This window comes from Leucoraja erinacea, chromosome 8 (genome assembly GCF_028641065.1).
Source record: "Leucoraja erinacea ecotype New England chromosome 8, Leri_hhj_1, whole genome shotgun sequence".
Taxonomy (NCBI): domain Eukaryota; kingdom Metazoa; phylum Chordata; class Chondrichthyes; order Rajiformes; family Rajidae; genus Leucoraja; species Leucoraja erinaceus.
Window position 1 is genome coordinate 50,362,697 of NC_073384.1, and position 17,300 is coordinate 50,379,996.

The 17,300-nt window shown below is 39.8% G+C and overlaps 1 protein-coding gene across 5 annotated transcripts in view; it reads right to left on the reverse strand.

Moving 5' to 3' along the window:
* Positions 1–17,300, reverse strand: part of LOC129699681 (echinoderm microtubule-associated protein-like 4) — a 195,144-nt gene that overhangs the window by 89,467 nt on the left and 88,377 nt on the right. For all 5 annotated transcript variants that reach the window (XM_055639673.1, XM_055639672.1, XM_055639674.1 and 2 more), the window contains exons 2-3: positions 11,122–11,304; positions 470–599 (exon numbers count right to left, since the gene is read on the reverse strand). In XM_055639673.1, coding sequence (XP_055495648.1) covers positions 470–599; positions 11,122–11,304 — 313 coding nt within the window. The remainder of the gene's footprint in view (positions 1–469; positions 600–11,121; positions 11,305–17,300) is intronic.

Sequence of the window (17,300 nt, forward strand, 5' to 3'; positions counted from 1 at the left end):
GGTACGGTATCTCTAGTGTCTAGTGAACTCTTTGTAGTTAGAAAAAAATGTTAATCTATTCTTTCAATATTTGCTATATTATTGTGCAAAATATCAACATTATTTTATAATGTCATCATTAGGACTAATTTTAGTCAGGTTGCTGAGAAGTTCCTGTTGGGCAATATTGGTGAGCCAGTTTTAGAGTGTCGATTTGATAAATATATTTTAATTGTGACTAAGGTTATTCACAAGAACGAGGGGTAGTATTCTTTCATTCCAATCGGCCAAAAGCAAATTTACCCTCAGTACATGATTTGGAACTAAGTCTGCAAATATATGGTTTGCCCAACAACATTTTCAGTAGTATCTCTGAATCCAAAGTGTAAAGAATGCAGATAAATGTGAAGGGATAGAACTTTTACAATTTTATGCCTCAGAAATGCTTTTTTTATTTGCAAATTTCATTTCAACAGGAAAATGTCTGTACCTTTTTGCAGCAAAGGCAAGTGTCTCCTTCCTGGCAACAGATAGAGCTGAACTGTGCATTGGTTTTCTAGCCATTGAACTCCCATTGGTTATACATGACAGAGAATAGGCTTCGCGCAAGACTGGCTGTCCTGAAATAAGAAAAGGACATCATTTTACAACCTACAAAATCAAACTGTTAAGATTTCCTGTTAGATTTGTTATTTAAGGATTCTTGTGTTCATCTTGCATAAATTATTAGTGCAAAATTTTACATGGTTAAAAAAAATGATTGCTGGGAATTTCATCTTTGGAAGTATTAATTCAATGGCAGTCTTTGAATCACATGTTCAAAAGACTATTACATTATTTATTAAAGGAATCAACTTGCTGCAGTTAAGATAAGGCAGTACAGTGATCAGTTAATATTTTCACATTTCTAACTTTATCCAAACAAAAGGATGCTATAGATCAACAATATTTAAAAGGGAACAAATTGTTCAGCCCATCCTACTGGTGTGCCTGGCGCTCAGATAGAAAATTTAAAAAAAACACAATTAAAACGGTAAAGAGACTTTAGTGCATTAAGGTGGAGAAACAGCAAGTGGCAAAGTAGTAAAAATAAAATGGTGACACCGAAAAAGTATAAATAAAAGCATAAATAACATGGGTATAATGAATTAAACAGTATTATAAAACAAAGAATATGGCAAAACAGTGTAATGGTGCACAACAAATGGTAGGCAGCATAGTAGCACAGGTGGGAGAGTTGCTGCCTCACAGCTCCAGAGACCCAGGTTCAATCCTGACCTCGGGTGTTATGTGTTTGAAGTTTGCATCTTCTCCCAGAGACTGTGAGAGTTTCTTCAGGGTGTTCCAGTTTCCTTCCTCATCCTAAATCTGTGCTAGTTAGTTTAAATAGTCCTTCGAGTGTAGATATGAAGTGCAATGTGGAGAAGGAATGTGCAGGGAAAAAATTGGGTTAGCATTAGATGAGTGTAAAAAATGCTGATTGATTGTTGACATGGACTCAATGGAGCAGTGAGCCTGCTTTCAAGCTGTTTATTTTTATGACAAGGCTAGAGCATTCTAGAAAATGCGAGAAACCATCTGTGGTAACCAAATGAATACAAAATATTCACTTGGAATCCACAAATGCTTGCTGACCCAAATATTTATGAATATGCAATAATGAAATAACTGAATGAGTGTGAGACAGCACCTCTGGGAAAAGGCGAGGAGAATGATAGCAGTGGGGAACAGTTCTTAAGTCCAGACGTTAGGTCCTCGTTCTTTAATAAATGCAGTTCCTCCACCCACTGTCTTAAGACAAATCCGTCACCCGCAACCCCCATGTCCCATAGTTCTGCTCTCGCATCCCCCCCAGGACACAACAAAGATAGAGTTCCCCTGATCCTCATCTCTCACCCCACCAGTCCCCGCATCCAACACATCATCGCCCAATATTTCCATCACTCCACTGTGATCCCACCATTAGTTACAGCTTCCGTTCCCCACCCTTTTCTGCCTTTGGCAGAGTCCACTCCCATTGCAACTTCTTGGTCACTCATCTCTACCCACCCAAGTAACCCCCCCTTTACAGGTACTTTCTCCTGCAACCACAAGAGATGTAACACCTGTCCCTACACTTCCTCTCTCCCATCCCTCCAGGGACCCTGGTAATCCTTCCAGGTGAGACACAGGTTCACGTCTAACCTAATCTGCTACATTCAGTGTTCCTGATGTGGTCACCTATACATGAGCTAGACCAAGAATAGACTCTGAGACCATTCAACCTAATACTTGAGTTAGATCTGTCAAAGCCTATGGGACCTCCTGGTTGCTGAGCATTTTAACTCCACTTCCCATTCGGACCTTTCTGTCCTGGGACTCAACCCTTGCCAGACTGAGGCCCACACAAACTGGAGGAACAACATCTCATACACTGCTTGAGTAGCTTACAACTAATGGTGTGAACATTGAATTCTCCAATTACAGGAAACTACAAATTGCTCCCCCTCTCCCTTCTTCCGTACCACCCCCCCACGACAACCCTGTGCCTCAACTGAATGCATATGTTTCTTTCTTCTCCTTCTTCTACCACCAGGTTCACAATTTACAGCTCTTCAATCCTTTTGTTTCACATCTCTGTCTTTCCATGTCTGGCCTTTGTCCACCATCTGCATCACCCCACCCCCCCCACCCCCACACAACCTATTACCTGCCAGGCTTTGCCCTGCCCTACCCATCCTCTATTATATTATCTTGTAGAAATTTAGCTGACAGTTCACCGTTCTTAATTCAAAGTGGCAAATGAAATAATAGAGGTTAAGAACAAAACACAAAGCTATTTACACTCAATTCAAAGAATTAGATCACACAATTTCTAATTACCAAAAGCATACATTGACAAACTAGCATGCGACTTCAGTAGTTTGTACAGTAGTTTGTACTGCATCCTGCTCCTTTTCGGACACATACGATTTCATTTATTTATAGATATTGTTTATGACACTATAAATATTCTTGTTTTGTTTTTTGTATGCTGTTTCACACTTGTTTTTTATTTTTTTATTCTGTTCGAAATAAAGAATCAAATAAATAAATAAATAAATACCAGGACAATCTTTGTTATCCTAATATTTAAAAATATTTGTATTATAATATAACAGCCGTGCAGAAGAAGATCTGTTAATTCCTCTCAAATAAAATTGCTAACCACATCACTGTAAGTGATTTCATTTCACTTGGTTATTCACATATGTTACTTTCCCCCACACTGCTCGTTTCTGAATAAAGTTCCCTCTCTCAAGAGAAAGTGCTGTTTTTTCCATTTCTTTCTCTCTTCCGAGTTGACAATTTGGATCATACAACCCCAACTCTCCTTCATTGGCAATAAATATTTTTTATTTATAATGCCTTTTAAGATTTCAGGATTCCGCAGGGTGTCACAACCAATCAAGTACTTTAAGTTATACCCATAATGCATGGAAAAACACAAATTGTTTGAATGCAACAAGTCCCTTAACCAGAAACAAAAATGGCACCAGATAATCTGCTTCAGTGATGTTGTACAAATAAATGCTCAAGATTTTAAAAAATTATCCTCCTCTACATTGAATAGTTTCAGAGAAATATTTAAGGCGCTGTTGGCATTTTGGCAGTGGTTTAAAGTTTCAACTGAAACCTGTGATCAAGCAGCATTAATTCATATTTTCTGTTGGATTAAGTTATTTGCTTCCATCTCTGGCATGCAGCTTGAGCTACATCGCGAATCAAGCGGAAACTGTGGCCACTAATCCCAGCCTGAACCAAGTCATGAGTTTTTGTTTAAGAATGTGGCAATACTCCAACATCTATTTTCTTACTCCTGATAACTGCCTAAACTTGAACGTATTTCAGTATTTTCTAATTTTGTTTTTCTGCCAAAATATCCTTTGCACTACAGAGCAAATCACAATCAAGGTAGCTTTTCACAGAATCAGGGTTAAACAGTGATGGAGTTCCCCGAATCAAAATAAGACAAAGGGAAAAGAAGCAGATGGAAAACGGGATAAAGAAAGGAAGGAGAATGGGAGACGTTCCGGATCATGATTCACAAAAGACTAGCATGTGGGAACAGCAAGTGATTTGAAGAACCTATTTGTATTTGTACTTGTACTTGAAGAACTTGTATTTTTCTCCAAGGGAAAATAATACAAAGGTATGATCTAGTAATGTATGGTGTGACCGTATCTGGAGCTCAATGAATAATGTTGGACTTTTTATTGAAGGACATTTTACCCAGGGTAAAAGTTACAGTATTTTACCCACGGTAAGGGAATTTAAAAAAAGGTGAGAGGGGCAAAATTTAATACATACCTGAGGGACAACCTTTTCACAACCCAATGGAGAAAACCCTAGGCGGTCAAAGGTAGAATGTACAAACTCCATACAGACAGCACCCGTAGTCAGGATTGAACCTAGATCTCTGGCCCTGTAAGGCAGCAACTCTACTGCTGTGCCACTGGACCGCTCATGTTCTTGGTATATTGAGAAGATATTGGCTCAACATTTTGCAGGCAATATTCACTTGTAGACACTTTAGGTTGAGCATCATAGTGTTTAAAACACTTTTCTAAAGGAAAAACAATTCTCAGTATTTTTCTTCCCAATAGTAAATACGTGTTAATTGTGTCTTCGTGACACAATACTTCTGGGCTAGATTATGTAAGCGAGTCTGAGTGTGAGTCTGAGGGCAAAGCCCTGACATTCTGTGCTGAGGGTCAGATGTAGATCATATCTATTCCCTCAGTTGCAGTTACAAGTGGTGGGAATGAGACCTGGAGGATGTTTCAATCTATAAGGCCACAAAAGCAGCAGTGGGAACAGTGGACCAGATCAAATGTGACCCAGTCCATTACATTTCCATCCCAACACCTCAATCCCTTTATATCTTATATGCCTGTGCAGAATCTACAATAAATTGAACATATTTTTTCTAGACTCATCAATTCTTCAATGTGAACAGTCATCACAACAACAAAATATAATTCTCTCTTAGCCCTTCCAGCAAACATACAAATACATTTTTTAAAAGCTTAAAATGGTCACAAATAATCTTCTTAACTCTATATAGGCGAAAGGCCACGGATCAACTGAAAACGTTTCTTCCAAATGGTTATTCTCATCATTCAAGCCAACAAGCCACATCATGTCAACTAACATCACAAATCACCTGAACGTCAGGCAAACTAGGCATTTAACTTTAATTTTCATAAAAAGAAAGCAGCTGTATTCAAAGATCAATAAAATAAACTTTGGTAATTGTGACTAGGACAAGTTGCCAAAGTTCAAAGAAATAAAAACACAATTCCGTTCTGGATTCCTTCATTATTCTGACAACCATGAAAGAAAAGCAATTGCACTGGCTAAATGGGAATCTTTACAGTGCAATCATAAATATTAAATTCAAATGTATAGATTGAAAGAAGATTAAGCAGTTCCGAAAATGTTGTTAAAGTTCAAATAGAATCTTCGCACAAAATGTAGCTTAAAATGCTTGTAAAGTGCTTGAATAGCAGGGTATAGACTTTTAGTAATAGAAATTTAAATAAGAGGGAAAAATGTTAAATGGGCTAGCTCAGACATGATTCGGCCTATTTTGTGAATGATAAAAAAATAAGTTAAGAGGGTTAAATCAAGGAGATAATAATCCAATAAACTCTTAACATAACCAGGTATTAAATAGCAATATAGGAAAGCTGTATGTTTTAGTTTTTATTCTTGTAAACTGGGGCATTGACAGCTCCTCAGGATTTTGTGTTGTCTCTTTGGTGACAATGTCAAGCATGCCTCGATGCAATCACAAAACAATAACCCCACAGATCCATAGTCAATAGGCAAATGGTTTCTAATTGTATTGTAGGGGAAGATTTGTTTTAATTAGTTAAAAATGGAAGTTAAATTGTTTGATAAAGTATCATTGTACGAGCAGCAAAAGGAGATGGAGATGGAGAGGAGAGGTCTGAAGAAGGCTCTGAAACTTCAACCATCCATATTCTCCAAGATGCTGCCCGACCCGCTGAGCTACTGCAGCACTTTTGTGTCTTTTTTTAGTAATACAAGATAATACAATAGAATACAATATACAATACAATACGGTTTATTTGTCACATTGCACATAAAGTGCAAGTGAAATGAATATGTCAGCAGCGGTACAATGATAAAGAACACACACAAAAACACAATAAAAATTTAACATAAACATCCACCACAGCATTCATCACCGTGGTGGAAGGCACACAATTTGGCCATTTTCCCCCGTGGTCGGGACCTCAACCCTCCGCAACCGTTGCTGCGGGCGTCCAGATGGTAAAAGGACTAGGTACAAGTCCAACGAGTCCCCTCCAGCGAGCCCCAGCGAGGGCTCACCCGCTCCATGCCGAGAGTCCACGCTGCGCCCGCCGCTGAAGCCCCGGGCGCGTCTCCGGGAAAGGCCGCACCGATCCTTGCTGTTAGGCCATGGGGGAGGCGCCCTGGAAAAAGTCGCCTCTCCATGGAGGAGGCGGCCGAAACGGTTTCCCCCTCACCCCCCCACACAAAACACACAAAGAAACATTAAAAACATACTTTAAAACATACTAAAAAAAAATTAAAAAAGTTGAAACAACTAACGCGCTGCTGACAGGGCTGCCGCCATTGCAGCGCCCCCACTGATAGAACTGATAGTTTGTCAGTTTACAAAGCAAATCTCTTTGATTGTCCTCCTGCTGTGAACATTGTTGTTTGTAAATTTGTTCAATTCTCCGTAAAAAAATAATGGTGTGGCTTTTCCATATAAATTCCATAAGAGTGAATTTTTATTCCATTTCAAACCTTTTGATAATAATTTGTGAATTCTGTAAGGGCAAATTTTCATTTCCTGAACTGCCGTAATGCAGAGACACATGGAACCAGTGCCATGTGCCAGTGTAAAAACAAAAACAGAAATATAGTGATTCAAGATTCAAGAGAGTTTATTGTCATGTGTCCCTGATAGGACAATTAAATTCTTGCTTTGCTTCAGCACAACAGAACATAGTAGGCATTAACTACAAAACAGATCAGTGTGTCCATATACCATTATATAAATATATACACACATGAATAAATAAACTGATCAAGCGCAAATAACAGATAATGAGCTATTAATGTTCAGAGTTTTGTCCGAGCCAAGTTTAATAGCCTGATGGCTGTGGGGAAGTAGCTATTCCTGAACCTGGTCGTTGCAGTCTTCAGGCTCCTGTACCTTCAACCTGAAGGTAGCAGGGAGATGAGTGTGTGGACAGGATGGTGTGGGTCCTTGACGATACTGCCAGCCTTTTTGAGGCAGCGACTGCGATAAATCCCCTTGATGGAAGGGAGGTCAGAGCCGATGATGGACTGGGCAGTGTTTACTACTTTTTGTAGTCTTTTCCTTTCCAGGGCGCTTAAGTTGCCGAACCAAGCCACGATGCAACAGGTCAGCATGCTCTCTACTGTGCACCTGTAGAAGTTAGAGACAGTCCTCCTAGACAAACCAACTCTCCGTAACCTTCTCAGAAAGTAGAGGCGCTGACTTTCTTAATAATTGCATCAGTATTCTCGGACCAGGAAAGATCTTCAGAGATGTGCACGCCCAGGAATTTGAAGCTCTTGACCCTTTCAACCATCGACCCATTGATATAAACGGGACTGTGGGTCCCCATCCTACTCCTTCCAAAGTCCACAACCAGTTCCTTGGTTTTGCTGGTGTTGAGGGCCAGGTTATTATGCTGACACCATATGGACAGTCGCTCAATCTCTCTTCTATACTCTGACTCATCCCCATCAGTGATACCGCCCACAACAGTGGTGTCGTTATCGAACTTGATGATGGAGTTTGCACTATGACTGGCTACGCAGTCATGAGTATAGAGTGAGTACAGCAGGGGGCTGAGCACGCAGCCTTGAGGTGCTCCCGTGCTGATTGTTATCGAGTCTGACACATTTCCACCAATACGAACAGACAGTGGTCTGTGAATGAGGAAGTCAAGAATCCAATTGCAGAGGGATGCGCAGAGACCCAGTTCTGCGAGTTTGGTAACCAGCTTGGAGGGGATGATTATATAAAATGCCGAGCTGTAATCAATAAATAACAGCCTGACATATGAGTTTTTGTTGTCCAAGTGGTCCAGAGCGGAGTGGAGGGCCCGCAAGATCGCATCCACCGTTGATCTGTTGTGGCGATAAGTGAACTGCAGTGGGTCCAGGTTTTTGTTGAGGTAGGAGTTGATTTGCGCCATGGTCAACCTCTCAAAGCACTTCATCACCACCAGCGTTAGTGCCACTGGTCGATAGTCATTGAGGCACGTCACCTTGCTCTTCTTGGGCACCGGTATAATTGATGCCCTTTTGGGAACCTCAGACCTCAGAAGTGAAAGGTTGAAAATGTCCGTAAAAACTCCAGCCAGTTGGTCCACACAGGTTTTTAGAACATGACCAGGTATACCATCAGGTCCAGGCGCTTTTCGAGGGTTCACCCCTCTGAAGGATTTCCTGACGTCGGCCTCTGTGACTGAGACTGAAATACCATCACAGCGAATGGGGGCTCAGGAAGGCACATCGGTGTTCTGCAAATGTTTGAACAGCTGAACTGATGGTGTAGGGGAGAAGATGGTTTTAGATTGAGACTAGTTTTAGGGTAAGGAAGGTAGGTTGTATTTCAACAGTTCCGGGACAAATATCCTTGTGGAGACCTTTATTGGCCTTGTTTGAGAATGTCATTATTTGCAATACTGATGAGAAGCCATACACGGTGGGAGATTGCAACCTTCATGTGGTCCACCATGTTTCGACTAATGCAATCAACCTGGCGTGCACAAACAAATAGATCAAATAGAACAAGTTTACCTACAACGTTAGGCTGTGCACTCCATACACAAGATGGGTTTAAAAGGTAAACAGGAGTGGCAGCTCCACATTGTTGGTTATAGGGTTTTCAAACTAACTAGTAAGTTAAAAAGAGATGTTGCGATATTAGTTAAGGCAAGGGGGTAAAATTCACCTACCCAGGTGGTAGATTTGTTGATTCTGGATTCAGTATTTTTAAAATTTCCCCTTTGCCGGTTGCTTTATTATGGTAGAAATGTAAACAAATTACTGAACAAAACAGGGTGGGGGTAAATTTACTTTCGAAAAGTTGCCAGGGGTAAACGGAACGAAAAAGGTTGGGAAAGCTGAGTTAAGGAAACAATCCAAATGTTGGAAGAGATAAATTGCTAAACAAAATCCACCGAGGCCTTATGAATGGAACAAAGCCAAAAAGAGAGAAATGCAGCACCAGGAATGTGCAAAGGGCCCCTAAACAGTCAAGGGTGGATGAAAAATGTTAATGTTGGCAAGTTTCTGAAATTCAAAAATAAAAAGACTTTAAGGAAAAAAGACCTGAATTGCATGATTAAGTTGCTGAAAAAGTATACAGAATGTAAAAAATCCTTGCAATTCATGAGTGCAGAGTAGAAACTTAAGATAGAGGGATCATTATTGAACAATTTTATCAAACAATCCTGAGCAAGTGGAAAGGGGAGATGGTAATGAGAGAGTATTTAAGAGACATTGTGCCCACATCCTCCCCCTTGGTCAGATAATCCGCCACTTCAACCTGGACTTCCACTGTTACGCCAATGACATCCAGATCTACCTCGGCACCAAATCTCCCCACAACCCCCCCCCCCCCCCCCCCCCCCCCTCCCCTCCCATATCAACTCCTGTTTGTCAGCTATAAAAACCTGGATACAACATAACTTCCTCAAGCTCAACAGCGATAAGACTGAATTCCTCCTCATAGGCTCCAAATCCACACTCAGCAAAATCAATAACCCCACTCTCACCATCGACGGCACCACTGTCTCCCCATCTCCCCAGGCCCGCAACCTTGGCGTGATCTTTGATTCCACCCTCTCCCTTGAGCCTCACATCCGCCATGTCATTAAAACCTCCTTCTTTCATCTCCACAACATCGCCAAACTCAGACCCTCTCTCACACCTCCCGCTGCTGAAAGACTCATCCATGCCTTCATCTCCTCCCGACTGGACTATTGCAACTCACTTCTCCTTAGCATGAGCTCCACCTACATCAACCGACTCCCAACTGGTTCAGAACGCAGCCGCCCGACTCATTACCCACACCAAATCCTGGCATCACATCACTCCAGTCCTCAAACAACTTCACTGGCTTCCCATCTCCCACCGGATCACCTACAAAATCCTGATCCTCACCTACAAAGCCCTCCACCATCTGCCCCCCCCCCCCATATCTCACTGACCTCCTCTCCCCCTACCAACCCTCACGGTCCCTCAGATCCACATCAGCCAGTCTCCTCTCCATCCAGAAGTCCAACCTCTGCAGTTTTGTGGACAGAGCCTTCTCCAGGGCAGCTCCCAGGCTCTGGAACTCCCTCCCCCAACTGATCCGCAATTCCGTGTCCCTCACCATCTTCCAGTCCCACCTCAAGACCCATCTCTTCACCTCTGCCTATCCTTAGGCCCACGTCCCCCTCCCTTTTCATCTGTGCATTAATTGCCTCATATTGTGTTTTGAATTGAATTCTGTCTTTACTTTGTGTACTAGTCATGTCTCTACTATTTATTTCATTCACCTTACATGTTTTTCCTCTACCTGCTAAATTTTTGTAAGGTGTCCTTGAGACTCTTGAACGCCGCCTATAAATAAAATTTATTATTATTATTATTACTGCAGGCAAGCCTCTGGAATTTCTGTTTTTGATTCAGATCTCAATTTATATACTTTGTTGTTATTCAGAATTGACTAAAGATCACTAAATTTAAACGGCCATAAAGGTATTCACAAAAAAAAAAAGTGCAAAATACCACCTACATCTGTAGTCCTAAGACATTTTTGACCAAAATTAATTAATTTCAATTAATTGCACATGGAGCAGTCAATTATGCAAGAGGCAAATTAATGCTCCATTGCCACAGAATTGTAAGCAGCCAAAATATTGGCATACATTGTGTCAATTCCATCTTCCTATTTAGCTTCCCAAGAATAAAATGCTACTATAAAACAGATTGACTTTAAAAAAAAAAGATTAAATCAACACAAAGTAAGGATTTTTCTTTTGCTATAATGTGGCTTAATTACATACGAGGAGGTTTAAGTATGTATCTCACCTTTACCCGGTGATGTTTTCCTCAGGGAAGCAGTCTGATCTTCAGAGAGAGCTAAGCGCCTCAGTACATCTGCCAGGGCTGCTTTCAGAACTGTGATCTCATCCTCCTGCTGTTGGACTCTTAACTCAAGGGAAGAAAGACGGTCTTGGACATCAGATGTACTTGCACCCGAGATGCTATCATCTAAAGAAAAATACAAAATGCATTGTTTTAGGCTACAAATCTTACATAGACTAGTAAATATAAACTGCAAGAAAATGTTTTAAATAAATGTCCATTCATTTCGTAAGCTTTAGAAAGTTGAGCGCATCAAAATCAGACAAATTAAGTTTTGAAAAGTACAAAAATAGCAATGTGCAACAGATATTAAAACTTGTAAAAAGCATAGGGTTTGTGTTCATTAAAGTTATATAAACCTTTAAAAAGTATATGGAAAGGGTTTTTAAAGAAATGTAATAATTTACTGAGGAAAATTATATCTAACCATATTCCTGCACTCCCTCCCCACTCAACCATATTCTCACTGCCAACACCATAAAACATGTCAGATTCCACATATACACCAGCGTCTCCACTACCTTACTCAATCTTTTCACTCTCACCAATTTGTCAAGATGTTTGTCTGGCATCCAGTACCAGGTAAGCAGAAATTCCCATCAAATATATGTTAAATATTGGAATCTCAACCCCACTCCCCCACAGTATCATATTTGTCCTCTCAAAACCTGTTCCAAGCCAATAAAAACATCAAACTTCCTGGTTATTATACAAATTGAACCAGATATTCATAACCTTGTCATACATTTTTGACCCCAAGATAAGCTTCTGAACAAATAACAATGCCATCAGATGCATCCCCACCTACTTCCACTTTCGTAACATAGCCAATCTCTCTTCATGCCTCTGGTCATCTATTACAGAAAACATTAGCCCTGTTTTTCCACTGAAGACAATTATTTTAGTGTTCTTCTCACGAGTTTCAAATTTCCCTTGAACTGATTCAAACCTACCTGAGTCACCATTTATCTATCATCCTTATCTTTTCCTCACCCAACATTCCACAAGTATGTCAATTTTAATACTCTTGGCCTTTTTTCTATATCTGTCCACAGCCATACTCTGTAAATTCCTCTGGCTTGAAAATAATACAGAAATCTGTTTCTTCATTTCTGATCTTTTTGCCCATAAAATCAGTTTGATATAGTTTAGTTTCGAGGTACAGCATGGAAACAAGCCCTTCGACTGACCGAGTCCACAATAAAAAACACTGATCACCCTTGTTACACACTAGTTACATGTTATGCCACTTTCTCATCTACTTCTCACACACTAGGGGCATTTAAAAAGGTCAATTAACCTACATACACCCACATCTTTTGGATGTGTGAGCAAACCAGAGAACCCAGAGGAAAACCCACGCGATCACAGGCGGAATGTGCAAAATCCACACAGACAGCACTCAAGGTCAAGATTGAACACAGGTCTCTGATGCTGTGTTGCAGCAGCTTTACTTGTGTCTGGAATTGCCTCTTTGAAGTATCCTTTAAAGAATTTGCATTATCCTAATGCAAAGGCATTACTTGAAATTATAAAAGTGCACTTGCATTTTAAGAGGATGGTGTTCTCAAACTACTAGATTATATTTTGCTGCAATGCTGTGAACTTTATTCTGCACTCTGTATCTTCCCCATTAGTCTATTGTACTTGAATTTGACTTGATTGCATTTATATAGGGTGTATCCAATCTGTTTGGATAGCATGCAAAACAAAGCTTTTCACTGTACGTTTATGCACGTGACAATAATAAACCTAAATCTCCTTTCATTTATTTTATTCCTCCCAAAAAAGCGCAAAGCCATATTACAACACCCAATCGCCCGCGTTACAAGCTTTATGTCTACGTCCTTTAAAACCCATCCATTTTCTGCAAAGTTTTTGTGCTGCCTGCAAAGCTAGATGTATTGCCTTTCATCCAAGTTCAAATCATGTTTGTGACACAAGATGCGCTTTTTACAATTCATTTCCATACACACAAACCATGCTATAAAGTCATACTGTGTGGAAACAGGCCCCTCCAGACCAACTTGCCAACACCAATCAACATGTCCCATCAATACTAGTCCCAATTGCTTGCATTTGACCCTATCCCTCTAGAAAAAGGAAAAAAGTTAAATTGCTACTTAAATGCAATCATTTAAAAGTTATTATTTCATGGCCATTTCTATAATTCATCATTTTAATTCTTAATAGTTTCATTTTGGAAGAGCTTTCTCACTAACAATGTTCCTTTTACTCTGGGTTACATTTATTTATTGATACTTAAATAATGGACAATGGCATCACCACCTACAATTCAATAAAAATGCTAATGACAAACATGAGAAACTAAGTAATTCAAGTGTAAAGTATCGATCAGCAACCTTATGGACGTGGAAATTACCAATAATCTGATATGACAGTTTAAAGAATGAGTAAATCCCCAACATTTTATCCAAAACTTCTAACTGTATGGCATTAGATATCACCATTCTTCCTTCAAGCAATTAATTCAAACTCAAGAGATTCTTGGAAGGAAATGGTTTTATAGAAAACACTCATATAATGTGCCCTCCCACAGAATAAATGAAAACTACCCAACATCTAAACCACTCAATAACATACATTTAGCAGCAAGTTTCCTGAAAACACTAAAAATTAACCATGTACTCTGGTCGTAAATAGTTATAATCACCTTAGTAGAAATGTAAAATACATTTATTTGTCCCTGTTAATTGAATATGCCAGAACTGATACCAATTTCATATTTATTTCATTAAGAAAATCTCCTTACAAACTATTCTTGGTCCAAATAGATTAAATAGCTATTTTTGTTGATCAGAGTTCAGAATGGTAACAGAGAATGAGAAATACAGGATGGAAATTCTAGACAATTTAGAGTATATTAAGGCAAAGCGCCAACAGATGACTGTCATCCAATATTCCAAAGGTTATAGTGTGCACAGAATTGCACTCTACCACTCAAGTTTCACTACGGTTACATAAACAGCAATTTCTCAACAAACTATTTAAACATTTCAACCACCTTAATGAAGCATGTATACAAGGCACAACTGGAACCCTGTCCAAATAAAACAAGTTTTTTTTTGCACACTGAATTTTGTCCAAAATATTATTTTTTACAAAGCTTTAACTGAATTTATGCTTACAGTCAAATATCAATAATAACTGGCAACATTTTGTTTTATTCCCATGTCAGTATTTTCATTTTTAAGTAGTTCGATATGAAATTTGATATCCACGTTCAAATCACTCCATCTTTCTGCACCACCAATCTCTTCTGCAACCTCCAATTGGAAAATCTTCCTCCTTTGTTCAGCCGTGGTCGGGGCCTTTGAACTCTCCGCAGTTCGCCGCTACAGACGGTTCGATGTTCAGGCCCTCTCGTCGAGATGATCGAAACTCCGACGTTGGGACGGATTGGAACACTCCTCGCATGGAGTTCCCAAGTCGGCCACTTCTTACCGGAGACCGCGGCTTCACGATGTTAAAAGTTCACAGGCCCCATGGTCGGAGCTCTTCTTCTGGCGATCCTCGGCAAAGGATCGCAACTCCGCGATGTTAAAGTCCGTGCCGTGCCCACGGCTTGAAGCTCCAGGCAAGGTCTCCAAGAAAGGCCGCGCCAATCCAGTTGTTAGGCCGCGGGGGCGAAGATGAGACACTGAGAAGTCGCATCTCCGTCAAGTTAAGTGACTGAAAAAAAGTTTCCCCCAACCCTTTCTCACTAGCACTTGGTAGAAATACAGACAGTATTAAAGGCACAGAAAACACATGCAGCAAACCCTAGTCCACTCTGGCTGAAGGTGACTGTAGGTACTTTAGCTTATTCTCTCGTTCTTGTATACTGTACCCCTTCATCATCTAGGAGGATGCTTTTTGATCAACTAAATAATCTCTCTATTATTTAGTTGTCTACCACAATTCATGACTAGATAGGTCAGTACTGCTGAGCATTTATCTGTTCGCCCGTGTTACAATTTGCACCCTGCTGCTTTTTGTTGAGATATTCAAACTGCAAATGTGGCAACATTCCATGACCACAATGAGAGAAGAAGAAAAGCACAATTAACTGCAAATTGGAAGATAAATGCTATAGGTGAAAACATAAGCATGCACTATTGGCCATATCCGGTGGTACATTGCCCTAAAAAAAGAGAATTTTATGTTAAAAAATATTGTGAAACAAATTATTTCTCCTTTAGTTATTATTAATAGGTATTAAGGTTATGAAAAAAAGGCAAGAAACATTATATCTACAAGAATTTGATCCACAGTTAGGGACAGGTCAATGGCGAAGAGGTAGAGTTGCTCCCGTACAGTGCCAGAGACCCAGATATTGATCCTGACTAAGGGCGCTGTTTGTACAGAGTTTGTATATTCTCCGTGTGACTGCATGGGCTTTCTCCGGGTGTGCTGGTTTCCTCCCACACACCAAAGGCGTACAGGTTTGTAGGTTAATTTACTTTACAGTGCTTGAACTCCACTGATTTATGAATGGTCTTTGTTCCACAACAAAAGCTTGGAATAAAGTTATTTTCCTTATGCTCACCAGGTTCTCTGCTCTCCTGGTTTTCTTCTTGGTTTTTTAAGCAGTCTTCGCTATATTTATTTACCATGAGCATTGCTTCTCCCCACACACCTCCATTCACCTTTCCCTACTCTCTATGCACCTGTTTACTTATAATGTACTTTCTGTATTCTTTCTTTCACAACTATGAGTTCATCCCACTTTTCAGTTTCTCTCCCTTACAATCTATTTCTGCCGTGAATAACCATTTCTTCCCGAGTGTTGTTGCAAATAAACTATAGTGGACTACCCTTTCTTTAATAATAGCCCTGGTACTATTCAAATTGATTGTGGACACTGCAGGAATTTATATTGTTGCAAATGTATCTCTCCTCCCAAAGGTGACTTGAGATTCCTTTTTAGTGACAGTGAAAATAGTATAAAGACCCAAATTCATCAATTACCATAAAATGGAAAGAAAGGATTGGTCTACACCATTGACGTAAGCAAACTGGCGTTGATTGGGGATCCCACATGCACACAGCTAGTGTGAAGTGTTGAAATTCACCAACCAAAGCTAGATGGAATATCATCTTATTTTTTTGCAGGAAGTTATTTGATGACTGACAAAATCTATTTTTGCTCACAAAGAGGCAGATCAGGTTAGGAATCTTGATTTTTCAAGTGGAACTCCTCCGGCATAAGACATCTCACAGGGTGCTGCTGTTGTATTGTTCCCAAAAATGTTTATCATAGTGCTATCAATTCTGTATTCAGTAGATTTCACAGCTTTTATCAACCACCTCAAAATCTTTACCATGTGCCATAAAATATTTTTGAAATTCAATCATCAATGACTTGCTCTTAGTGACCTTGGTGTCATATTTGTGCCTTGATGAACGGATATCCATGACTGTCATAGAACTTTGAGAAATAAGAGCAGGAGAAGGCTAAATCACCCTCAAAGCTTTTCAAACCTTCTGTAAGATCATGGCAACCTGATCTGATCGCAGCTCTTAATTCCTACTTGATCCTCACAATCTTACTCTCCCTTACCTATCACAAAAGATTCAGGTACCAAAGATGCACTACCCTCATAAGAAAATCCACCTCGGTGATCTTATTCTGAAATTATGCATGCAAGAAGTAGGTTCCCCAGAAGGGGAAAAGTCTAACTTTTTACATTATCAAGCAATCTTTCAGAACTTTCGATGTCCCAATGAAATCTCTTCCCTTTAAACTCCTGTGACACAGGCTGACTGAGTTGGCTGTAGGCCAGACTGAGCAAGATCCAGTCCAATGGCTATTTTTTGATTGCTTGATTTTTACAGGAAATAGAGCACAACAAATTGATGTAATTTTTCAGCCCGTAGAACTGACTCTTTAACACAGTGAACAACCTACTAATCAAGACACAGTAGTAGTCCGTATGGCTCATTGAGTCAATGTTGGCTCCCAGCTGCAAATTAAGCACATGTACTAATATGTACATTTTCAAAAGTTGATATATTTAAAAACTTACTAAGAAACTGTCTGATGTATACTAATAAAGCCGGTTAATTATTTATTATTATTTTCATTAAATCTAGGGATTTAATATTGGGCTAATAACAGT